The sequence below is a fragment of the Bufo gargarizans genome, chromosome 8 (assembly GCF_014858855.1).
Source record: "Bufo gargarizans isolate SCDJY-AF-19 chromosome 8, ASM1485885v1, whole genome shotgun sequence".
Taxonomy (NCBI): domain Eukaryota; kingdom Metazoa; phylum Chordata; class Amphibia; order Anura; family Bufonidae; genus Bufo; species Bufo gargarizans.
In genome coordinates this window covers 69,712,502-69,739,149 of record NC_058087.1, presented here as the reverse complement: position 1 = coordinate 69,739,149, position 26,648 = coordinate 69,712,502, and the positions used below count along the sequence as shown (strand labels likewise).

Here is a 26,648-nt window from a genome sequence, read left to right as displayed (position 1 = left end):
ATCCCTCTATTACTCCTACTATCACTACACCAATTTATTACAAGTGAGCCAGGAGTCCAGCCGTACCCAGGTAGGAGACACGTGAATAAACAAAGAACGGAGCTCCCAGTACCGTTTATAAAAATATAACTTTTATTATAACACTGCACACATCAGAAAAATAAGACGTAGCGAAATGTAATATAATTACCAAATGTTTAAGTATATAGTAAGTTGTACATATAGAGGATGAGTCTCAATCATAATGGCCACACGGCTAAAGGATTAGGGACCACATGCGCTAAGCTGTATAGACTAGAAAGAATTCACAGTGATGACCAAGTATAGGAAAACACCTATATCCAATGCCAATAAAGCCAAAAGACAGGGACTCACCTAATAGTGATAGTGTGCTATACCAACCAGGATGGCGCTACCCCGACGCACGTTTCGGCGTGCCTTCGTCCTGGACATCATTTACTCTGCAAAATTCCTCTATTACTCCTACTATCACTACACACAATTTATTGCAAGTGAGCCAGGAGTCCAGCCGTACCCAGGTAGGAGACACCGTGACACAATTACCACTACCCTACAGAGACATTACACCACGCTGGCATTCCTAAACTGGGACGTGCGTTATAACACTTTGGAAGGGCCCTGGGATAGTACCCTGCGCACGCTGCAATTGGCATCACGACAAATACAGACTATATGACCCTGCCACTGCATTAAAGTGGCATCAGCGTACCCGTTCCTGGTGACTGCACATACCCCTCTACACAGACCGCTCTCCGTACACAGACCGCTCTCCGTACACAGACCGCTCTCCGTACACAGACCGCTCTCTGTACATCCCCCCCTCTCTCTACACAGACCGCTCTCCGTACACAGACCGCTCTCTGTACATCCCCCGCTCTCCGTACACAGACCGCTCTCCGTACACAGACCGCTCTCCGTACACAGACCGCTCTCCGTACACAGACCGCTCTCCGTACACAGACCGCTCTCCGTACACAGACCGCTCTCCGTACACAGACCGCTCTCCGTACACAGACCGCTCTCCGTACACAGACCGCTCTCCGTACACAGACCGCTCTCCGTACATCCCCCCTCACAATATGCTTCCTCTCCGGTGCACGGGATTTATACACCACCAGACCTGCAGCCGCAGATTTCTCCTTCCCCATTGGGCCACATCAGGAGTAGGCCCCTCCCAGGCCGGTCACGTGGCCTCTGCACTCTCTCCGACCATTTCCTGTGTCCGGAGGATGTTCTTCCCCCAGCAGAGGCAGACGTCCTGACAGCAGTAGGAGGAGCCCCGGCCATAGCGGGACCGAGCAGAGCCCAGCGCCTGGGGACCGGTAACTATCCGCCATGCCTGTCAGTGACCGGGGCGCCGGGTCTTTACGTTCTGGGAGAGGGCTGCCCTGTGCCCGGTAATGGTGCTAACACTGGCCTGGGGAGAAGATGCCAGGTGCTGGTATGTTTACTGCTGTCAGTGGAGGAGCTGTGGGGCCACTGGGCGAGGTACCCACCGCTGCCACTTACTCAGGGAGTGGGTGCCCCTGTGCCCAGTCAGCACCCCCACTGGGCAGGGTGTAGGTGCCCACTGCTGAATGCCAGGCTGCCAGGTATGGACTCCAGAGCTGATGCCAGGGAGTAGAGTAGGGCATGGTGCTCTCTGGGTGGCTGGTTGTTTTCTTGGTGACGGGCGGTGTAAATGGTGCGCCCAGTATTATATACCGCTGACAGCTTGGTACATATGGCGGTTTGTTGCTCCGTCAGTATCGGTGACCGTCTGGAGGACTCCAGTGCGGACCAACACCCGTACACAAAGCCCCTGATCACTCCTGTGACACCTCCACCTCCGGTTGTCAGAGATCTCTGCATTCTCTGACCTTTAGTACGTGGCTCCTGTATCTTCAGTAATACGGCGACACGTCGTGTGAATCCAAGTTGCAGAAAAGTCGTCGTGCGACGTAAAAGTATGTGCGATTCTTTTTCTGTGATCTTGCTGCTGTCCCGCGAATATTTTAGGTCTGCAAAAACACAACCAAGTCGCAGGCGAGTCGGTGTCGCGCACAATTTACATTAAAGTCAGTGGAGTAAAAGTTGCAGACGACAGTCTACCTGCTATAGGAAATCTGACATGGCGATCCCTGGCGCTCCCATAGAAATGGATGGAGCAGCGGCGTGCATTTCGGACCAGCCACTTCATCCACAGGGTACGGGGCCCTCATAATCCGTGGGGTCCCGACAGAAGAACTCCCAGCAATCTTATAGTTAATCCCGATAGCTGTGATGGCTAACCTCCGGCTGTCCAGCTGTCCAGCTGTGGTAAAACTACGACTCCCAAGATGTACACTTGCTTGGCTGTTCCCAAAACTCAATTGAAATGAATGGAGCATGGTGAGAGTCGTAGTCTCGCCACAGCTGGAGTGCCGGAGGTCAGCCTTAACTGCATAACATTCTCGAAGCAGAATAGCCCTTTAATGTTATGTACTATGGCCTCCTGCAAGTCCTAAAATCTCACTTTTGTGTACACTCGTCATAACTGGAGTAAAGGAGAATTCTATTCAGTGACTGGTTGCTGGCACTGACGATAAAGTACGGATATACAGATACCCACCTGTTTCTTGTGATGGGGAAGATTGGGGTCATTGTGTAATACTATGGCCGCCATACACTTCCTTAGCTGTCTCAGCCGATCAGCTATCCCAATACACTTGCATGCTGTGCTTGGCCGAGTGTGCATGTCTTCTAAGTGGTGAGAATTGAGGTACCTGCTGTCAAACACCTCTATCAGCAGGTAATCTCTACTGAGAACAAGTAGATTGGCCATGTTCCAATCCAACAGCCCAGTACTCCAGACCCCCCCCCCCCCCCCCCCCCCAGACATCTGCCGCAGAGTCAAGATACCCCCCCATACACATTCATTTATCGGCCAACATTCTGGGGGTCATTTATCAAAGTAGAACTGGCTCAGTTGCCCATTGTAACCAATCAGATTTCACCGTTCCTTTTCCAAAGGAGTTCTAAACAATGAAAGGAGAAATCTGATTGGTTGCTATGGGCAACTGAGCCAGTTCTACTTTACACCAGTTTAATAAATGACCCCCTTAATGTATTGTGCATGGCCAGCTCAAGACATCTGTTGTCGGAGGTCTGTGGAAATGAGGTTTAAGCACAGTGTCAGCTAACATTCTGCAACTGTATAATCTCCGCTGTGGTTAAAGTACTCCCCGATCTCTAGATATTTGCTTGCTGTCATTGAATGGAATACATTTTTTGCCCTATTTATGCAGAATTTTTAACAATGTATCAGTGCTTTGATTTAAAGGGAATGTGTCATTGGAAAATGACATATTGTTTAAAACACATTTTTATGTCAGGGTACCTTCACACTAGTGTTTATCTTTTGCGTCATGGAGTTCCCTCCTAAGTTATCAGCCATTTCAGGCTAAGGAGAGGGTAGAGCTTTGCCCCTCCTCCCCTTCCTTCCCATGATCACTCCTTTATCTCGCATTTCTTCAGTTTTGAAAACTTGCTAAAACATTCACAGACACACGTGTGAATAATATTAACTTCTTCCTGCAAAATGCTGTATGTACGCGTATTCCTGATCGTGCGGGATCAAAACAAAAGTAATAAAAGATAAAAGTAATCATGCTGCAATGCAGAAAAATAAAACAACACATTTTCTTATATAAAGAAATCAATTTTATTTAATCAAAGTTAGAAAAACATAAAGTATGCTTTTTATATAACTCAGCAAAACAGATGTAGCATCCAACCACTTCACAGTAAATCTCCATCTCCCAATATGCTTGCAGGGACAGAACCTGGCAGAATAAAACTTCATATTCTCACTACTCCTGATGAGGAAAAACTCCACAAAAGGTCAAAACTGCTGAAGACTCTGTATACATGAGAAAAAAGTTATAGCTGACAAAATGCAAGAGGAAAAAAAAAAAAAATTCTGTTGACCCTGAGGCCACCTGCACACGTTGCGGAATATGTGTGGATTTTCAGCGCGCGTTCCCGTGTGAAAAAACTGCAGTGTACCACAGTACCAGCAAAGTGTATCGCATTACACAAATCTCGTGTACACTTTGTGGATTGTTTCTGTGCAGAAATTGACCTCCTGTGCGGATTTCCAAATCTGCAGCATGTCAATTATTTTTCTGGTTTTAGCTGCAGATTTTACCCTTTTTCAATGAAGAGCAAGATCTGCGGCAGAACCACATAAAATCTGCGCTGTCAGAATTGCGGATTAAAGGGATTTCCCAGAATCAAAGTGTATCCACTGGATATCGGATACATGTCTGAACTCTGGGGGGCGTCTTACCTCTGGGACCCCCACCGATCACGTGAACAGGGTTCCGGTCTCCCTTGTTTGAACGGATTAGTGGTTGATTAGAGACACTGCTGCTCCATTCAAAGTCTGTAGGACTGATGGAGGTAACTGATTACAGCGCTGTCTATCCTGCAGGTAAGGAAAAGGGTTTAATTTGGGGAAGATCCCTTTAAGGGTCCATTCACACGTCCGTTGTTTCTTTCCTGATCTGTTCCGTTTTTTGCGGAACAGATCTGGACCAGTTCTGTACCCATTCATTTTCAATGGGTCCTGAAAAAAAATCGGACAGCACAATGTCAGATTTTTTTTGAGGACCCATTGAAAATGAATAGGTACAGAACTGGTCCAGATCTGTTCCACAAAAAACGGAACAGATCAGGAAAGAAACAACGGACGTGTAAATGGACCCTAAAGGGGTTGTCTGGTTTCAGAAGCAAACAAGACAACATATGTGATCCACCTCTATTAAATAGGTTGCCTGCGGCTCCCATGTGTTGCCCGGTTCCTTCCTGAATCTGGACAACCCCTTTAAAGTCAAAATGGCTCAATACCTTGACACTTGTAGCTACACAAAGTACAGATATTATAATCATTCATTTTGGAGCACCCCTTTAACGAGAGCATACACTAAATCCAGAGATTAGATGGCGGTATCTGTACCAGCCACTTGTGTCCACTTCACGGGCTGATACGCTGTAGAGGCTTTATGTTAACACATGGATGTGCCAAGATGTCACACCGCAGCTATGACCGGTATGTACTGTACTGCTGAGATATACACTCCCAATCACAAAATGACTAAAGCCCTGGGCAAACAGAGACCCTACACCATAGGCACTATATGTGCCACTGTGACGTGTGAGGTGTGACCCACTCCAGTGAGGCAACACTTAGGCCCCTTTCACACGAGCGAGTTTTCCGCGCGGGTGCAATGTGTGACGTGAACGCATTGCACCCGCACTGAATCCGGACCCATCCATTTCTAAGGGGCTGTGCACACGAGCAGTGATTTTTTACGCATCACTTGTGCGTTGCGTGAACATCGCAGCATTTTCTATATTCTGCGTTTTTCACGCAACGCAGGCCCCCAAATGCGGATGCGGTGCGATTTTTCACGCACGGTTGCTAGGAGACGATCGGGATGGGGACCCGATCAGTATAATTTTCCCTTATAACATGGTTATAAGGGAAAATAATAGCATTCTTAATACAGAATGCATAGAACAATAGCGCTGGAGGGGTTAAAAAATTAATAAAAAATAATATAACTCGCCTTAATCCAGTAGATCGCAAAGCCCGGCTTCTTTTCTGTCTTAATTTTTTGCTTTGCACAGGAAAAGGACCTTTGATTATGTCACTGAGCTCATCACATGATCTTTTACCATGTGATGAGTGCGGTGACGTCGTCAAAGGTCCTTTTCCTGTGCACAGCAAAAATGAAGACCTTTGACGTCACTGCGCTCATCACATGGTCCATCACATGACCCATCACATGGTAAAAAGATAATGTGATGGACCATGTGATGAGCTCAGTGACGTCATCAAAGGTCCTATTCCTGTGCACAGCAAAGAAGACAGAAGAGAAGCCAGGCTGCGCGATCAAGTGGATTAAGGTGAGTTATATTATTTTTTATTTTTTTAACCCCTCCAGCTCTATTGTATAACCATGTTATAAGGGAAAAATAATACAATCTACAGAACACCTAACCCAAACCCGTTCGGGTCTGGGTACCAAACATGCCGATTTTTCTCACGCGTGTGCAAAACGCATTACAATGTTTTGCAACCGTGTGGAGAAAACGCAAACATGGAACACAATCACATGGTTACATAATATATGCAGTTTTTCTGCGTGAATTTTTGTGCAAATTGTGATACTTGCAGATTTTGTCACTGATTTTGAAATGAATTTGCAAAGGGTGACTACTGCTCTCAAAATACACACAAACAGTTGACATGCTATGGATGTCCTAATCCGCACCACAGGTCCGTTTCCGCACAATGTACATAAGATTTTTGAAAATCTCACTTAACTGGTACTGTATTATGGTGTCTTTTATTTTTATTTTATTTTTTTCTGCACGAAAATCTACACGCAATACCCAGCATGTGCAGAACCCAGCCCCCCAGTGGGGTTTCCACTATTTTTGATGCAAAGAACACTGCTGTGCTGAGCTATTCTTGAAATCACCAATACTGCACGCTTCAACTGCAGATGTGATTGGTCCCTTATCTTGCATGTCTCTGTGCTCCCTAATTCCATATCTTTTGTACAGCTAGATGGAGGATGAGTGCAGTCAGAAACAGGTGATCAGACGGGTAAATAAAAAAACGGAACCTAGAGACGTTCAATGTGAAACAAGTATTTCCCTGGACAAATGGTATGGTTGTGGTGCAGCTGGCTGCGGGAGACAATGGGCGCACGAAAAATCTGTGGGTGTGGCCAACCACAGTGCAACAGGACTGTCCTCACCCTAAGGCCTCTTTCACACCTCCGTAATGATATCCATGACAAGATGGTCAGTGGTTCATTCATGAAGATGTCCACGATACAGTCTTGTTTGATGGGGGGTTCTGTGATTTTTTTCAGTCCGTATTTCAGGGACACTGCTAGACTGAAAATTAATTTGCAGAGCATATTCCAGCAACAATCCGTGAAAACCACAGACCAGATATGGATGACATCTTTGTTACATCTGTGGTTTTCCAGGTCCTGTAAACTATATTGTACATGAGGGATACGTCGTCACGGACTAAAATAGGGTTTGCTTTTGTGGAAAACCACTGATGTGGGAATACACACATTAAAGGCTATGTACACCTTCGGGGGGCAATTTTTATTTTATAATTGCATTTTACTTATTTTGGGTTGAATTTTTTTTTTTTTTTTTTTTTAATTGGTCCCAAAGGGTTAAAGGGGTATTCCCATCTGAGACAATTGGGGCATATCTCTAGTCAGCGCTCAGCTATTTTTGGTGACCTCATAGAAATGAATGGAGTGCTGCTGCGCATGCTCAGTGTATCCTCCACCACTTTCAGGGATCCGTTCTCAGTATTGTCTGGGACCCGCACCTATCAAACAATGGTGGCATATCCTAGTGATATGCCCCCATTGTCTGAGATGGGGAAAAACCCCTTTACCTGTCTAGCTGTGTGAATAGTACTTCAGTCATCTGATGAACACTTATTTAAGCCACATTTTTATCAGTAAGAGAAGACTTGAGCTTTAATGAGTGTTTAGGAGGTCAGAGATGAGGAGCCATCAGCTGAGCTGCCTGATGGAACAGAGTGAAAATTCTGAGCCTGCTACTAGAGAAACTCAAGGCTAGACAGAGACAAGGGTTCAACATTTTTTATAAAGACAATTGAAAAAATGTTTTTTTTATTTTTAGCTCAAAATGAGTACAATGCACAAATAAAAAATAAATGCCCCCAAAGGTGTACATAGCTTTTAAAGTCAATAGGTACGTGTCCCTGATTCGCTGATGTGTGAAAGAGGCCTTAGGGTAGGCCATACACGTAGGGGTTTCACCTCAGATTGCCATGGCGTGGTAAGCACTGATAACGCACATGGGGGGAAATTTATCAAAACTGGCTTAGTTGCCCATAGCAACTAATCAGATTCCACCATAAATTTTCCAAAGGAACTCTGAAAAATGAAAGGTGGAATCTGAACTAAGGGGGAAGGAACTAAGCCAGTTTTTCTTTACACCAATTTTAATAAATCTCCACCATGTTTTTTTTTTTTTTTTTTTTTTGTGTGCTTCCTTTGTATTCTGGTCCAATCATTTTCAATAACTATGGGTGGGAGAGGTTAAAAATAAAATAACGTGTGCACTCATACAATAGCAAACTATTTACACTGAGTATGGGTGTAAAACAGTACTGGAGCAGAAGGTAATAAAGGTCAGAGTGACACTTTCCAGTACGCAACTTACGGTAGTTAAATATTACCGCTCAAAACTAGTGTACAAACAATAAAAACAACAAATCACCTGTTTTCCAAACGCTTTTGAACAAGTTACTTAAAGGGAACCTGTCACCGGGATTTTGTGTATAGAGCTGAGGACGTGGGTTGCTAGATGGCCGCTAGCACATCTGCAATATCCAGTCCCCATAGCTCTGTGTGCTTTTATTGTGTAAAAATAATAATAATAATAATTTGCTACATATGCAAATTAACCTGAGATGAGTCCTGTATGTGAGATGCGTCAGGGACAGGACTTGTCTCTGGTTAATTTACATATGTATTAAATCGTTTTTTTACACAATAAAAGCACACAGAGCTATGGGGACTGGGTATTGCAGATGTGCTAGCGGCCATCTAGCAACCCACGTCCTCAGCTCTATATCCAAAATCCCAGTAACAGGTTCCCTTTAAAGGGGTTTTCCAGGATTTTAATATTGAGGACCTATCCTCAGTGGCGGATGGCTCTTTCCTATTCAAGTGTATAGGAATAAGCCGTCCCATTATAGTGAAAGGGGGGCTTGTAATTACAATGAAGGGAAGGCTGCGCTGGCACAGAGCGTGGCCTTCTCTTCAACCAGCTGATCGGTGGGGGTGCCAGGAGTCAGCCCCTGCTGATCTGATAGATAGGATAGATCACCAATATTAAAATCCTGGATAACCCCTTTAGGACTGGGCCATTTTCTGTTTTTTACTCCCAGCTTTCCCAGAGCCATAACCCTTTTTTTTTTTTTTTTTTTTTTTTTTTTTTTTTTTTTTTTTACCCTAATTAGGGCTTGTTTTTTGCGAGACAAGTTGTACGTTCTAATGGCACCATTTACAGTTACATACAATGGGTAACATTTGGGAAAACATTTCTAATGGGGTGGAATTACACAATTCCGCCACAGTTTTATGGGTTTTGTTTTTACAGAGTTTCCTGTGCAGTAAAACTGACCTGTTACCTTCATTCTCCAGGTCAGTTTCCACATTGATATAGTTTTTCATGCGTTTTAATACTGTAAAAAAAAAAATATATATATTCCCCAAAAAAAATAAAAAAAAATATATATATATTTATTTAATTTTTTTGCATTGCCATATTAAGACCCCCATTCATTTTTTATATTTATATCTACAGAGTTATGTATTATATATTTTTTTCATTATGCCATTCTCTGTATGGGCTAAATACTTTTAGATTTTAGTAGTATGGGCAGGATCTCCATAGAAACCTATCTGCCGCAGCCTTGAAACATTCAGGACGACCAAGGCTGCCATACACACTATCCGACTCCCCCGGTCCCCGCTAGGGGGAGCCATAGCGCGCCCGGGAGCATGCGCTCCCAGGTTTTTGAGTTCCCAGATGCTGAGGTCACATTTGAGGAATGCTGAGCCACATCCAGGAATCTAGATAATGTCACAGGTTTCCAAGGTTATGGTTAGGGATGAGCGAATTGACTTCGGATGAAAGATCCGAAGTCAATTCACATAAAACTTTGTTAGAGTACTGTACGGAGCAAGCGCTCCGTACAGTATTAGAATGTATTGGCTCAGATGAGCTGAAGTTATTACTTCGCGAAATCTTGCAAGACTTCGGGTAATTTCCCCAAAAAATTTTAAACATTTTATACTGTTAAAAACGTTGTACCGAACTCTGGTTCGGTTCCAAGGAACCACTTGGAACCGAACCAGAGTTCGGTAAAAGGTTTTAAATGGTAGACATTAATTTCTGAAGTTATTACCCAAAGTCTCGCAAGACTTCGTAAAGTGATTACTTTGGCTCATCTGAGCCAATACATTCTAATACTTTACGGAGCACTTGTTTCATACAGTGTTCTAACAAAGTTTTATGCAAATCGATTTCATCCGAAGTCGATTCGCTCATTGCTAGTTGTGGTATGTCACACCAGAATTGGGGATTGTATTGTAAGCTCATAAACATGATGCTTGTGCAAGGAAGCATAACAAAAGCGGAGCGACCGGTAAACTTTTCCACATCTGAACCGTTTATTTTTCTTTATTTTACCCTCTTCCATCCCATTTTATTTTAAATGATTGTACCAGAATATCCCTTTAAATTTAGACAGTGTAAAAGCAGAGATAGAACAGGCACCAAATTGATCTTAGTGGTGCAGGCTGTGTGATAGGCTTGACTATAAGTTAGACTTTTCTCAGGTGACGGAGGGGTCTCATTATGTGCCAGTGCAGGGTAATGGCTGAGGTGTATAGGCGCTGTACAGGTGGATAGGGTGCACTTTAGTGAGTAGGCAGAGAAGAATCACAGTCTGATGCGAAGACTCACTTGTCCTTCGAGACTTTAAATGAGCGGCAGGCTATGAGTCTGGAGAACTTGGTGGCATACATTTTAGTCAGTTCTGTCAGTGATCCATAATTTTTGACTGGGGAAAAAAGTCCTTTCGTTTTCTGTTCTGATAGATCAGAAGAAAAAAAATAAAAAAAATGGTGATGTGAACCTATCCTTACTCGCATGGTGCTGTTCTATGCCCCTACAAACTTCTTTGTACCTTCTCTTGGTTGCCTTACTTTAGACTAGGCATGCTCAACCTGCGGCCCTCCAGCTGTTCTAAAACTACAACTCCCACCATGCCCTGCTGTAGGCTGACAGCTGTAAGCTGTTCGGGCATGCTGGGAGTTGTAGTTTTGCAACAGCTGGAGGGCGGCAGGTTGAGCATGCCTGCTTTAGACCCTTATTTTGCGCCCCAAAAAAATGTCCCGTGTATGGCCTATTTTCAAAACGGCCTTGTGAGGTGCAAAAGTGTTTAAAGCATACTGTATAGAAATTTGGTGAATTTGTGCAATTTTCTTGAGATTGTTGGACAAGTGCTCATTCAATGAACATGTATCCCTCCCGATCCCCTCATCAGCTGAGCAAGCATTGTGTTCTCAGTAGGAAGAGGAAGCTGCTGCCAGATGACTCTGGCAGAGGCTTATCACCTCCAGGACAGAAGAGTCAGGCAGCTATAATCCAACTTGTCCGATCCTTGTTTCCCCTGACTGCATTGGAGGTGATTCAGGAGGACTTTCTACACAGTTGGTGGTCAGCAGCTTTGGATGACATACAGTGGAGTGCCGGTGCCTTCTCAAACAGCTGATCGGTGGAGGTCCCGAGTGTTGGACTCTCACCGATCAGATACTGATGACCTATCCAGAGGAATAAAATCTCGGAAAATCACTTTAACTTTCTGCCTTTTGGAGTAACTCCACAGTAACAGTAATTTTTACCAGGGGTGCCCAAACTTTTGCACACCACTGTGTAAAGTGAGTTTTTCTGAGACTATACCTACAAGTTATCTGCATATATTTACCTGTGCTACATTTTACCAGTGCCATTAGATTTTTTACTGTGGAGAATAGGAAACGTCTGCTTTATAAATGAGCAAACAAATCAATCAGTAATTGTTCTTACAGCATAAATCTGGATTTCTTATCACATGATGGATTTTTTTTTTCCGTGACGTCAGCCTGTTTATTCTTGATAGCAGACCTGATTATGGAAAGCCGTTCCTAGAAAAGTAACTTTCATGGTTCTCTGGGGTAGATTCTGCTAGAACAGCTAGAGAGACGGACCGTCTGCTGCAGGAGCTGCAGGAGATGGGCCCCGTATAGAGTCTGTGAGCCCATCTTGAATCTATTGCTTGCATCAAAGAGAGAGCTTTCGTCGTGAGCGCTTCTCGTTCTAGCCTTTGGCGGGATCTCGGCACTCAGACCCTCACTGATTAAAAACAATTCATATATTCACAGGTCAACTTCCTACTGTGCTGAGCTGCTTTTTCTCCCTATCCTTTACTAAGTCGAAAGAGGTTAGATAATTGATGGACTCTTCTTTTTGTACACATGGCTAAGTCTGGTGTGTGTCATGAATGAGAAAAATATATTAATGTTTTTTTATTGTACTTGTCAAAAAATTTCCATAAAAGTGTGTCTCGGCAAGACTGACTGCCGAGAAGATGTGAGAAATGTAGGGAAAAGACTGTGTGGGTGACCGGGTGACTTTCTGTACAATTGGCCACATAAGAGCCAATATGCCTGACAGTCATAGGTGTCCTATTTCATTCCTTAACTTGGGGATGCCCGGTGGTGCACTCCCCTGCCTTGGGGCCTCCATGTATGAGGTCCTCCTCCTTGATGCTGCTCTTCTGGGTTCTCTGCTGCCTCCGACCTGCATGTGCCTGCTTACTCTTGTTTCTTAAAGGGCCAAGTGCTTTGATGCACCTTCTTTCTAGCCAATGCCCAGTTATTGCCAGCTTCATAAAGACCATCCCCACTCTGGAGTAACATCTTTTTGGTACCTATAAGCTACACATATCTTGGTTTTGACCTGGTTCATTCACTTCCCTCGTCTACCTGTTTGCTGCCAATCTAGACGTTCTGCCTGTCTACCGTATTGCCTGAACTCTGCCATTCCTGGCCTTGGTGTGTGTACTGTTATGAACTTACTATTCCCTGCCCTGACTATTGCTCATCTGGCTACAACTTTTTACCTGCTGTCTTGATACCACAAATCTGCCTTCTGTCCATCCTCACATCAGCCATTGCTAAATGAAACTACTCCGTGATTGGAGATCTTAAGATCCCATGTATGAAGGTAAATACCTCCTTTTGCAGGCTTAAGGGTGAAGAACTCACAATCCCTTAGGCTACTTTCACACTCACGTTTGGTGCGGATCCGTCATGGATCTGCACAGACGGATCAGCACCGATAATACAACATGCATCCGTTCAGAACGCATCCGTTTGTATTATCTTTAACATTGTCAAACTGTTTTCTATTGTGTCAGTGAAAACTGATCCGTCCCCATTGACTTCAGATAATTGACAGCAGTGTAAAAGTCAAGACAAGTCTTGAGTTGGGGGTTTTGATACGGAAAACAGTAAAGATCAAGATTCAGCAAGGGTTGCAGAGTACGTGTTGATCTAGCGATCACCATTCTAGGTAGTGGAAGCAGATCACATTGGTGGAGACTGAGCTCCGGTCTCTTATTTCCAATACTTGAGAGCACCTCTTGGTAACACTTGGAAATGTTCTAGCACATTAGATGCCACATTCATCACACTGCCGTTCAGGTCAGTGGAGCTCTGGCACTGTGAGTAGGGGGAGTGATTTCTATTCATGCAGAATTAGATTTCTTAGGCCCCTTTCACACGAACGAGTTTTCCACGTGGGTGCAACGTGTGACGTGAACGCATAGCACCCACACTGAATCCTGACCTATTTTTTTTTTCACACATCACTTCTGCGTTGCGTGAAAAACGCAGCATGTTCTATATTCTGCTTTTTTCACACAGCTCTGGCTCCATAGAAGCAAGTACGGGTGCGATGCGTTTTTCACTGATGGTTGCTAAAAGATGTTGTTTGTAAACCTTCAGTTTTTTTTATCATGCGTGTGAAAAACGCATCATAACGGATTGCACTCGCGCGGAAAAAACTAAACGCAATTGTGAACTTGCTTGCAAAATGGTGCGAGTTTCCCTAAACGCATCCGGACCTATTCCATATTGCTTGTGTGAAAGAGGCCTTACTCAGTAACACCTACATCTGTTTCCTCCGTGGAAGACTCTTCGGACAGGTCTTTAGTAGATATGTTAGATAAACGTGTGAATTTGTGTTCAGTAAACCTGCGTGGGAGGTCTAACATCTGACTGTAGGACATCTGTGGTCAGCCATGTCTGTCTTCAACCAGCCACGTGTTATTACAGTAAGTAAAATGTCTTTAGGTGGTGTTCCCAGATCTTGTATATCTGACGAGATAAACCTAAGAGATGCAACAGTAAAAAAGATGGAATAGAGGTGGTGTTAACCCCTTACATACAAGCCCTCCTTATGAACAGTCATAAACATACAAGTATTTATTATGTCTGTGTGAGCGTTTTTTTTCTTCTGTCTCTTTAGCTTCAGCTCATTCTTTTAGTTACCGGTATGTCTCTTTCTAAATGAGCTGGATGACCACGTCTGTGACCACCAGTATGGATCTCATGGGGGTTGTCAGACGCCTTTTCTAGACTCCTGACTGTCAGATCTGTTTAGGTATGCATTGGTATATCAGGTTGTATCACTTTCATAAAGGGCTGGGCAATTCTGTAAAAAAAAAAAAAGACAAAAATTTGACCACAGTGTCAAAGGGTTTAAAGCGTCAAGATTGGACTTACTGTATTTCTGATCCAGATGTTACTGCGTTAGCCTGGCTTTAGTCAGTGGTGGGCTCCCGGCATGTTTGTGCCGCCCAATATTAGCTCCACCTGTACGGGAAGACCTAATAACAGTGTGACGATTTTGATAAAATCAAAAATGATATTCACTCAAAGGGTGATTAATTGGCTCAATTCAATTATTTGCCCAGGCCTACTTTCATATGGCGGCTTGACTGTAATGGCGGGCCATGTGGGTTGTCACACAGCTTTCATGATAGCTGGGTACAACGATGAATAGGGTAGGATATGCGGTCTCTTTATGCTGGGCCCCCTTCTGAGTTTTCCCTGCGCAGCGGCACCCACCATCCATCGGCACAGGGAACTGCAGCAGGCCCACTTGAGTCGATTGGGGACATGCTACAATTTCCTGCACAGTGGGGGGCTGAATCAACAACGTGTAGGTAATACAGTGAAAAGGGCACCACCCTAGATCAGTGCCCTTCATTCACAGGATCAATGGAGGTCCCTGAGGTCAGATCCCCCCCACATGATCATACACTGATGGCATATCCTAGCGATATTCCAATACTTTACAATATGGGAAAACCCATTTTATGACTTTATAAATTACTACCATTTAAAGACTCATGACAAAAATCTGTTCCATGCATGCCGGCGCATTATGTGGGGCTTTGCCTGGTTCTACAGCTCGGCCGTACTAATCTGGATGGGACTGATCTGCGATACCAGGCACAGCTGCATGAATGGGAGCACCATTGTGTTTAGAAGAACATTGAAGGAGCCACAGCCATCCAGCATGAACCCACCCGTCACACATTGGTGGCTTAATGATAGACCACCAGTGGAAATTCCTCTGCACTGGGTCACCATTGTGGAAATGTACTTTTCTGGTTTAAAGGTCAGGACAGTAATTGCCATGAGTTGTTACCAGTCTAGATTAAACTATGTCTGAATGTCTGGATTTCAGGTCTGTAGATTGTGCCTGGCTGAATGCCTTTCGTTTGTGTTGGCCCCCGTCCACTGTAACATTAAGAAATTCTGTTCATATTTATTTGTTAACCAAACATAGTTGTCAGAAGCACGGGGCCCGGGCGCTCGGAGGTGCTTGCATAGTTGGATAATCTAATTGGTAAGGTGATCAGAAAACTCAAGCTTGTTTCTTTTTCTTTCTGGCAGAGTGTTTCCTGAAGGTTACTTTGGATTTCACCTAACTGAGAAGCAAATATTAGCCATCAGAGGACTGGGGAGGACACATTACTGGAGACTGAGGACACCATGGCTAGCAGGGGAAGTACAAGGGCTAATGGAGTCAGCCAGACAAAAATCTGCCAGTTCAAACTAGTGTTGCTTGGAGACATGGCTGTAGGAAAATCCAGTCTTGTGCTGAGGTTTGTCAAGGGTCAGTTCGATGAGTTTCAGGAAACCACCATTGGAGGTAAGTAGAAACGATGAAACCTATCATTTGGTAGGTTAAAGGGGTATTCCGGTTGTTTGAAGTTATCCCCTATCCACAGGGTAGGGGATAACTATTAGATCAGTTGGGAGTCCTACTGCCGACCCCACAAATCACGAGACCAGGGGCCCCATACCCCTGCAGCCCCTCTGAAATGAATGGAGTAGCTGGTCGCACATTCGCGTGGCTGCTCCATCGATTTCTATGGGAGTTCCAGAGATGGCATGAATGTAGTGGCCGCACGCATGACCGACCGAGGATAGCATAAAACGAAACCTAGAACGCTCTTTACACACACACACATTTGTACTGCCATTTTTTGGGCTGTAAAACTTCCATATTAGCCGTATGTGGTTTTTGGACTTTTTTGGCAACATGTCTTATGACTAGCGATTTCTTATTGGTGTTTTTCCCTATAGCGAAGGTGGCATAAAAACGCACGCTCCTGCATGCTGCATTTTGAAAAGAATCCGGGAAAACAAAAAAATGCCCCTTAAATAACAAAACCGTCAGGAACAAAAATAAAAACCTTGTGTGCTGCGTTTCACATTTCCTGTACACCTTCTCCTAACATCTGGAGCTGGCGTTTCTACTAAAAACACCACTAAAAATGCAAGTGCAGGAAAGCGTCACTCTTATAGGTGTGCCCAGGCTTGTGGACCTTTGACTTCAAGAATGATGGGTGGTGTCATGCTATAAAGTCTAGCATCTGTGTTCAGTGACTGACAATTGTTGTCTCGACTGGGGTGTCCCTCTCCAATTAATAACTGGTTTGGCTATAGAAGTAGGTGGCGTGTAGAGGCGTTCAGCACCACTGCTGGAAGCACACTGACACGCCTATGGGGTATTTGATAGGCATTTGTATCTGTTAGTTCTACATGATTTTCAATCAGCGCTTCCCTGCAGACTCCAAGAGCCCTTCAGTTATAGATGAGTACAGTACTGAGGATGTGCCTTTACAGCTTCCTTTACAGCTGCATTGCCCTCTCTATCCCTTCCGTGCACTAGGACCAAACAGTCAACTAGATATGAGGTATGAATTCTGAACATGGACCTTGCCTGTAGCCCCTTCCCAGTCCTAGACCACAAGAGATATGTGCATAAACCTTTTGACTGCCCTAGAATAGCGTGGATGCTGCCGTTGACCTCATCATTGTCCTTAGTAACCATGGAAGTTACCCACTCGCTCTTCTAAACTATTATGGATATTGACAGTTACCCCCTCTATGCCCTAGATCAACAGGAATGCTGCCATTTACCCATTCTTTGCCCTAGACCACCAGAGATTGTAACTTTTATAATATATAAAATAAGAAAAAAGTAATGCCTCACTTTTCCCTTGCTCCTCCTGTTCCAACACTTCCTGAACAAAGACAATACTTTCTGTTCCTGGCCTTGACCCTTTGAAACAACTGCAAATGACGTAAATAGGTAAAAAAAAAATCCAAGGAAGAATGGGAGCTAGAGTAATTGGTAGAAATACACATTGAGAGTGAAAAGTAGTTTATGGCACAACCCATTTAAAGGGGTTAATTGGTTATTTAATACTATAAACTGCCGGGCCCCTCACAGGGAATATAATATACTTACCCTACTCCCTGCGTCGATCCTGGTCCCCGCACCACCGCTGCTGCTTCTCCCCGTGCACCGATAAAAGCAGCCAGTGGCAGGCGGGGGTGGGGATGAGCTTCCCTAGCGTCACCTGCGATGCTAGGGAGGCTCGTTCCCGTCCCTGCCTGCCCTTGGCTGCTCCCCCGACACAGGATGTTTTCATGGGCGCACAGGGAGAACCAGCAGCGGCGATGCGGGGTAAGTATTCCCTGTGAGGGGCCCGGCATATGGGGGGACAGTTTACCCTTTTAAAGATTATCCTTTATACATATTAGCACATATCAGCCAAACCAGAGACCGCACAGTTTTGGGGTTCTTACCCTCATCAGTACAGAACAGGATGTTAGTTGGCTGAATTATATGCCCTAGGGCTCATGCCCACAAACTTGCCCATATTGCGGACCACAAACGACTGGTCTGTAATATACAGAGGCATGGATCGGAAGCACTATAAAGCGCTATGTGTGCTTTTGGGTCCGTGCCTCCGCACCGAAATAGATAAGACATGTCCTATCTTTTACTGTATTTTGTGGATCGCAGACACATTCAAATCAGTGGGTCCACCTCCGCACCATGGAGTGCACACGCCCAGTTCCGTGCATTTCTTAGACTTTTCCTGCCGTTCATCAGCGCAGTGAGCACTGTGAATGGCACAGGCAGCGCAGCAATGCTACTGCTGCCTGAAACAACCAATAACAAAGCTCCTTACAGGCACTGCTTCTCCTCACTGCTGAGCGCGATGCTGCAGGTGGCCTCAATAGAAAGTCTATGGGACCGTCTTCAGTACTGCACTCGGTCGGCAGTGAGGAGAAGCGGCTGAACGCTTCAGACTCCCGGTTATAGAGGGAGGGGGGCCCATGCTGTGGCAGCAGAGCACCAAAAATAATAATACAAATACAGTCAGGTCCATAAATATTGGGACATCGACACAACTCTAACTTTTTTGGCTTTATACACCACCACAATGGATTTGAAATGAACAAGATGTGCTTTAACTGCAGACTGTCAGCTTTAATTTGAGGGTATTTACATCCAAATCAGGTGAACGGTGTAGGAATTACAACAGTTTGCATATGTGCCTCCCACTTGTTAAGGAACCAAAAGTAATAGGACAGAGTAATAATAAATCAAATTTTCACTTTTTAATACTTGGTTGCAAATCCTTTACAGTCAATTACAGCCTGAAGTCTGGAACGCATAGACATCACCAGACGCTGGGTTTCATCCCTGGTGATGCTCTGCCAGGCCTCTACTGCAACTGTCTTCAGTTGCTGCTTGTTCTTGGGGCATTTTCCCTTCAGTTTTGTCTTCAGCAAGTGAAATGCATGCTCAATCGGATTCAGGTCAGGTGATTGACGGCCATTGCATAACATTCCACTTCTTTCCCTTAAAAAAAACTCTTTGGTTGCTTTTGCAGTATACTTTGGGTCATTGTCCATCTGCACTGTGAAGCGCCGTCCGATAAGTTCTGAAGCATTTGGCTGAATATGAGCAGATATTGCCTGAAAAACTTAAGAATTCATCCTGCTGCTTTTGTCAGCAGTCACATCATCAATAAATACAAGAGAAGCAGTTCTATTGGCAGCCATACATGCCCCACGCCATGACACTACCACCACCATGCTTCACTGATGCGGTGGTATGCTTAGGATCATGAGCAGTTCCTTTCCTTCTCCAGACTCTTCTCTTCCCATCACTCTGGTAGAAGTTGATCTTGGTCTCATCTGTCCATAGGATGTTGTTCCAGAACTGTGAAGGCTTTTTTAGATGTAGTTTGGCAAACTCTAATCTGGCCTTCCTGTTTTTGAGGCTCGCCAATAATTTACATCTTGTGGTGAGCCCTCTGCATTTACTCTGGTGAAGTCTTGTTGACTTTGACACACATACACCTACCTCCTGGAGAATGTTCTTGATCTGGACAACTGTTGTGAAGGGTGTTTTCTTCACCAGGAAAATAATTTTTCAGTCATCCACCACAGTTGTTTTCCGTGGCCTTCCGGGTCTTTTGGTGTTGCTGAGGTCACCGGTGCATTCCTTCTTTTTAAGAATGTTCCAAACAGTTGTTTTGGCCATGCCTAATGTTTTTGCCATCTCTCTGATGGGTTTGTTGTGTTTTTTCAGCCTAATGATGGCTTGCTTCACTGATAGTGACGGCTCTTTGGATCTCATCTTGGGAGTTGACAGCAACAGATTCCAAATGCAAATAGCACACTTGAAAAGAACTCTGGACCTTTTATCTGCTCACTGTAATTGGGATAATAAGGAAATAACACACACCTGGCCATGGAACAGCTGAGAAGCCAATTGACCCATTACTTTTGGTTCCTTAACAAGTGGGAGGCACATATGCAAACTGTTGTAATTCCTACACCGTTCACCTGATTTGGATGTAAATACCCTCAAATTAAAGCTGACAGTCTGCAGTTAAAGCGCATATTGTTCGTTTCATTTCAGATCCATTGTGGTGGTGTATAGAACCAAAAATGTTACAATTGTGTCGATGTCCCAATATTTATGGACCTGACTGTATATAGGTGGCTTATTACAGCACCATGCAACCCTCCAGGTGTACAGAGTGGTATGAGGGTACGACCACATGGAGCGGCCATGATACGGTTGGGCTGCGGCTTTGCTGTTGTCAAATACTGCCTTTAACAATGAAGACCGCCTATGCAGTGAGGTCTTCATTAGTTAACTGTAACGAAGCTGGGGGCTTATTGACCGCAGCCCAACCTTATCACGGCTGCCCCGTGTGGCCGTACACTTAGGGCACCCACAAACTTTCAATAAGTCCTTCAGCATGAGGCCACATGCTGCCAGCTAAACTTCCTGATGGGTAGCCAATCGGGAGTCCGTCTGATGGCCCGTTTCCATCTCATGTCTGTGGCCAGCTGTACATATAACAATTCACATAATGAGATTTCTTGCGCTGCACTTTTTAATCCCTGCGTTTGTTTTGTGACTCCACCCCCCCCCCCCCAACTAAATTTTATATATATATATATATATATATATATATATTACAGTACAGACCAAAAGTTTGGACACACCTTCTCATTCAAAGAGTTTTCTTTATTTTCATGACTATGAAAATTGTAGATTCACACTGAAGACATCAAAACTATGAATAACACATGTGGAATTATATACATAAAAAAAAAAGTGTGAAACAACTGAAAATATGTCATATTCTAGGTTCTTCAAAGTAGCCACCTTTTTGCTTTGATTACTGCTTTGCACACTCTTGGCATTCTCTTGACAAGCTTCAAGAGGCAGTCACCTGAAATGGTCTTCCAACAGTCTTGAAGGAGTTCCCAGAGATGCTTAGCACTTGTTGGCTCTTTTGCCTTCACTCTGCGGTCCAGCTCATCCCAAACCATCTCGATTGGGTTCAGGTCCTGTGACTGTGGAGGCCAGGTCATCTAGCGCAGCACCCCATCACTCTCCTTCATGGTAAAATAGCCCTTACACAGCCTGGAGGTGTGTTTGGGGTCATTGTCCTGTTGAAAAATAAATGATGGTCCAACTAAACGCAAACCGGATGGAATAGCATGCCGCTGCAAGATGCTGTGGTAGCCATGCTGGTTCAGTATGCCTTCAATTTTGACTAAATCCCCAACAGTGTCACCAGCAAAGCACCCCCACACCATCACACCTCCTCCTCCATGCTTCACGGTGGGAACCAGGCATGTAGAGTCCATCCGTTCACCTTTTCTGCGTCTCACAAAGACACGGTGGTTGGAACCAAAAATCTCAAATTTGGACTCATCAGACCAAAGCACAGATTTCCACTGGTTTAATGTCCATTCCTTGTGTTCTTTAGCCCAAACAAGTCTCTTCTGCTTGTTGCCTGTCCTTAGCAGTGGTTTCCTAGCAGATATTCTACCAGATATTCTAAATGGTCCCACCCCCATTTATAAGGCAAGAAATCCCACTTATTAAACCTGACAGGGCACACCTGTGAAGTGAAAACCATTTCAGGTGACTACCTCTTGAAGCTCATCAAGAGAATGCCAAGAGTGTGCAAAGCAGTAATCAAAGCAAAAGGTGGCTACTTTGAAGAACCTAGAATATGACATATTTTCAGTTGTTTCACACTTTTTTGTTATGTATATAATTCCACTTGTGTTAATTCATAGTTTTGATGCCTTCAGTGTGACTCTACAATTTTCATAGTTATGAAAATAAAGAAAACTCTTTGAATGAGAAGGTGTGTCCAAACTTTTGGTTTGATCTCTCTCTCTTTCTCTCTCTCTTTCTCTCTCTCTCTATCTATATATCTATATCTATATATCTATATCTATATATATATATATATATATATATATATATATATATATATATATATATATATATATATATATATATATATATACCCCGACCGTATTTTTCGCCCTATAAGACGCACCTAGGTTTTTGAGGAGGAAAATCAGAAAAAAAATATTTTGAACCAAAATGTGTGCTTTTGGTGGGTTTTGAACTAATTGTGGACAGTGGGTGACACTTTTATGGGGGATCTGTGGGTGACACATATATAGCATCTTATGCTATGTGTCATCCACAGATCCCCCTCCATAAGTGTCCCTGTAATGAATGACCCTCAATACAGGGGGTGGGGGTCGCAGTAACTGTGACTGCGCAGTGACTGTATTCTACTACACGGGCCCCGCTCACTGTATAATCATATCTCTAATAGTTAATTGTTATGTATATACCGTAATCGCATAATCAGCGCCTGTATACTTACTTACAAGCGCTCGGTAGGTAGCAGAGAGGAGGGAGGAGGCAGGCCGGGAGGACAGGCGCTGGCAGCGTGAGTCACTACGTCATGCGCTCACACCGCCTGCTTCATTTATAAAGTGGGCGGCGCAGGCGCGTGACGTAGTGTCTTATAGGACGAAAAATATGGTATATATATATAGTTATATATTTATATTTTTTTCTTACCAACACTTCAGCACAGTCGCCTTACTAAACTCAACACACAATCTTCCAGCGTAGTACAATAACTGGAATATTACTAAAGTGTGCGTCCCGCCTAGAGACTGGAGTGATAAAGTACAGTCTGATATACTGGATCTTCCCCATACTTTATCGCTTAGCAATAGTATCCTGCTGTGCATTCGCTTTCCCCACAGGAGCTTACTGACGGGAGGGCGCGTTGACACACCGCCACTACTTATTTCTGTCGTTGTGCTCTGTTAGATGAGCAGAAGAAAATAACGGACGTGCTGGTTCGGGCACCTGTCAGGAACGGAGCTGAGCAGACTCCATTGGCTGTAATGAACTCCGTTCAGGATCTTGACTTTTTAACAGGCAAACGTATTATGTATTTGTATTACTGCAACTTTCGTACTACTCCTCCTCGGGTAAAAAATACTTTTCAAAAATGGTAAGAGGAGTATTTTTACTCTTCCGGAAAAAAATTGTTCAACCTCTGTTTACATGCAGTGCTTCATGGGGAATAAAGTATGCATATTGCCTCATACTCTTCTGTTGATTGCACTACCTCATCAGTAGCTTATGTGAGTTTGGAAGCTTTTGTTTTTGTCACTCCTGTGCCTGGAGCTGCCCTTCTAAAGCCCATTTCACCTTCTCATCAGCAAAGGATCGTGGGAAACTTTAGCTGAGATGTCACCTCTGTTGCAAAACATCACATGCTCACAGTCAGGAATAAGCTTGGCAGATATCCCGATTGCAGACAAGGGCGGCTGTGTTCACCGCCCCATTGAAGCTTTGTACTTTGCAGTTCACAAGTGCAGTCCTCGCTCTCCTTCTACAGAGTATGTGATTTGCCAATCTCTTGCAATATGACTGAAAAGTACTGCAACATCTCAGACGATACATGGTGTGGCTTCTGTTTTATTATAACTAAAATGACTAAAAATGCACAACCGATAGACTCTGGGAGACATGCAGCTAGTGTAGTGACCATATGGGCTGTCACATCAGCTTTTCAGGACCCTAAAAGTCACTTAAAGCTACATTGTTCTACAAGGTGACAAGTCTGTAATGTATGCTGTTGCCCTGCCTGTGTGTAGGACTGCCAGTTCTTTGGTTCTGGACTAGGAAGCTCAGGATGAACAAACTCTGATAAGACTAATGCTGGTGTACTTGGCAGATGATGAATTTATGACATGGGGAGTTCCTTTAGGTGTACTTAAACACAGGACAGTATTTGTGCGGCAGAGAGACGATTGTGGTCCGTGGCTAATCCACTTGTAAATGTGTAGGAGCTTAGATTTATCTTAAAGGGCTTCTACCACCAGAAATACTGTTATGTAGCTGACTGACATGAGCGATGTGCTAATGTGAGCACTACATAACAGTATGTTTGTTACCTTTCTCCCTGCAGCTGTTTTGGTAAAAAAAAAAACTTTTATAATATACTAATGAGCCTCTAGTTGCTATGTGGGCGTAAAATCAGCACCTAGAGGCTCCGTCTACTCACCCTTTATCCTGCCCAGGTCCCCTGTTCTGCCCGCCCCTCTCCTCTTGATTGATGTGACGGTTCGCAGCAGTGTTGACTAAATCCTGCACCTGCGCCGTTCACTTCTGTCTTCTGTGACGTAGTCGGCGCAGGCGCAGTGAGGAATCCGTTGAATACAGAAGCGAACAGCGCAGGCGTGGGATTTCGTCAACGCTGCTGCTAACCGTCACATCAATTAAGAGGAGCGGGGGGCGGGCAGAACAGGGGACCTGGGCGGGATAAAGGGTGAGTAGACTGAGCCTCTAGGTGCTGGTTTTACGCCCACATAGCACCTAGAGGCTCATTAGCATATTATAAAAGTTCTTTTTTTGCCAAAACGGCTGCAGGGAGAAAGGTAAAAAACATACTATTATGTAGTGCTGACATTAGTGCATCACTCGTGTCAGTCAGCTACAGAACAGTATTTCTGGTGGTAGAAACCCTTTAAAGGCTATGTACACCTTTTTGGAGGTAATGTATTTTTCCTATTGCAATTTTGTTTAATTGGCCTTTATAACAAATATGGAGCCTTTTTTTCTGTACAGCGCTGAGATTCTCTAACAGAGGAATCTGAATTATCTCTGGTCTGTCACCCAGCTAATCTGATGGCTCCTTATCTCTGCTCTCTGACATTATAAACACTTATTATAGTTCAGTGCTTATCTTACGAATGTGGCTTAAATAAGTATTTATGACCTTTTAGTAATTTCAGAGGTGAGGTTTATTAGATGATTTAAAAAGAATATGGAAGCGAGCACTCAATTCTATGGCACCACTCAGATTTTATTGTTTAAAAATCACTAATTAAAATGACATTAATAAAATGACATGAAATCAATAATGGTTAAAACAGTTGTAAAATATAAGACAATTACAATGGTCGACCGTATAGACACTGAAAGAATAATAGCTCCTACAGCAGAGATTAGGGATTCCAATAGTAGTGGGTGAATAATATTGGTGAATAAAAGAATAAATAAATACAATGAATTAGTTATCTAGTGTTGAGATATGATAATACATAAACGTGAACGTGATGAATCCGTGAAAAAATGGTGAAAAAAATGAGTGAACACTACTTGGAGTCCACCGCGGTATAGCGCAGTATGCTGAGTTGGTTCCTGTGGGGAAAATAAATGGGTCCGAGTCTATGGTGTTATACACCGCAACACAGAAAGCTTGGCTGTTTGGTAATGTAGTCCCATAGCACGATGGTTGTCTCGGCTATAATCTTACCTCTATCTGGAAGGAGCCGTCCAGGGTCTGGTCTCCTATGAGGTAGAGTTTCTTTAGGACGCTGAACAAGCTGCTGTGAACGCCGCTCCGTCTCCGCGGCTCACAAACTCTAACGATCTCGCCCAAATCTCGTGATAATTCAAGCGGGACTTTCGTCCAGTGACAGCGCTTACTCAGATCTCCCGGGCAATAGAGTCGACACGAAGCAGCAGCAGTTCGAAAATTAATCTTTAAAGCATGGCCATGCTAAATGTCCTTGTTACGGAGGTAAGTGCGGAGTATCTGTTACCCAGACGCGTTTCGGGATATTCCAATCCCTTCACTCGCTTCCATATTCTTTTTAAGTACTCTTTCAATTGAGGTGTGGCGTCCTCAACCTATAGTTTGTAGCACCATACCGTCCATTGTCAGCAGTGAGCCACTTCATTTAATTAACCAAGTTTATTAGATGATCTCACACAAAGTGAAAGTGAAAAGTACACACAGCTAGACAAATGGTTCACTCTTTGTGACAGAACTGGTCAATATTTTTAATAAAGACCAATTGGAAAACTATTTTTAGCCCAAAATGAGTGAAATGCAATGATAAAAATTTTTTTCCTCCGAAGGTATGCCTAGCCTTTAAAACCAGTCTTGTTACAGGTGCCATTAAAAACAGGCAGTGGGGGGAATTTATCAGAGACCAAATTTCAGAATTCAAATAGAAATAATTGGACTTTGTGACTTTTTTTGGATTTATTGGTGCAAAAGTTTAGCTTTTTTTTACAGCACTCCATTTTTGAAAAGTAGATTGGGGAAGTGGGTGTGGTTAGCCTGTCACACTGATTTAAAGGGGCATTCCATTTATTTCAAGTTATCCCCTAACCACAGGATAGAGAAAAACCATTAGATCGCTAAGGTCTGGCCACTGGGACCCCCACCAATCATGAAAGCAGAGACATGTATGCACACTGCCACTCTGTGGGACCACCAGACATAGTCGAGCACGGGGGCGTTGCCATTACACCTAGAGGCTCAGATGTCTCTGCAACTATTGCACCCTCTCCACTTTGACAGGACCAGGCAATGAAAACGTGATTACACCTGACCCTGTCAAAGTGCAGGGGTTACAGCAGTTGCAGAGAGAGCAGAACCTCTAGGTGTAACGGCAACGCCCCCGTTGCTCCTAAAGTCTCATTTGCATATATTAAAACACAATTGTTCTTAGTAATGTGGGCACATATGAACATGGGACCAACACAGATGTCTTCAGCTGCCAAAAGCACTTTTTTATTTTTTTTATTTTTTTAACCAGATAAACTGGTGTGCAAGCTTAGTACCACATTTAATATGTGTAAGACACTTTTTGGTTCACACTCGTGAATAGGACATAGCTTACAATGTTCCAGTATGTACCAAAATTGTGCAAAAATTTTTGGCA

At 43.9% G+C, this 26,648-nt stretch overlaps 1 protein-coding gene across 2 annotated transcripts in view; it reads left to right on the top strand.

Annotated features, from left to right (window-relative positions):
- The first annotated feature begins 1,224 nt into the window (after positions 1-1,224).
- The window catches only part of LOC122945611 (ras-related protein Rab-5B-like), a 49,630-nt gene continuing 24,206 nt past the window's right edge, over positions 1,225-26,648 (top strand). The window contains exons 1-2 of one of the 2 annotated variants that reach the window (XM_044304723.1): positions 1,225-1,343; positions 15,636-15,894. In XM_044304723.1, the coding sequence (XP_044160658.1) occupies positions 15,735-15,894 (160 nt within the window). In that variant the 5' untranslated portion in view covers positions 1,225-1,343; positions 15,636-15,734. Of the gene's footprint in view, positions 1,463-15,635; positions 15,895-26,648 lie in introns of both variants that reach the window. The other variant, XM_044304724.1, reaches the window with a different exon arrangement.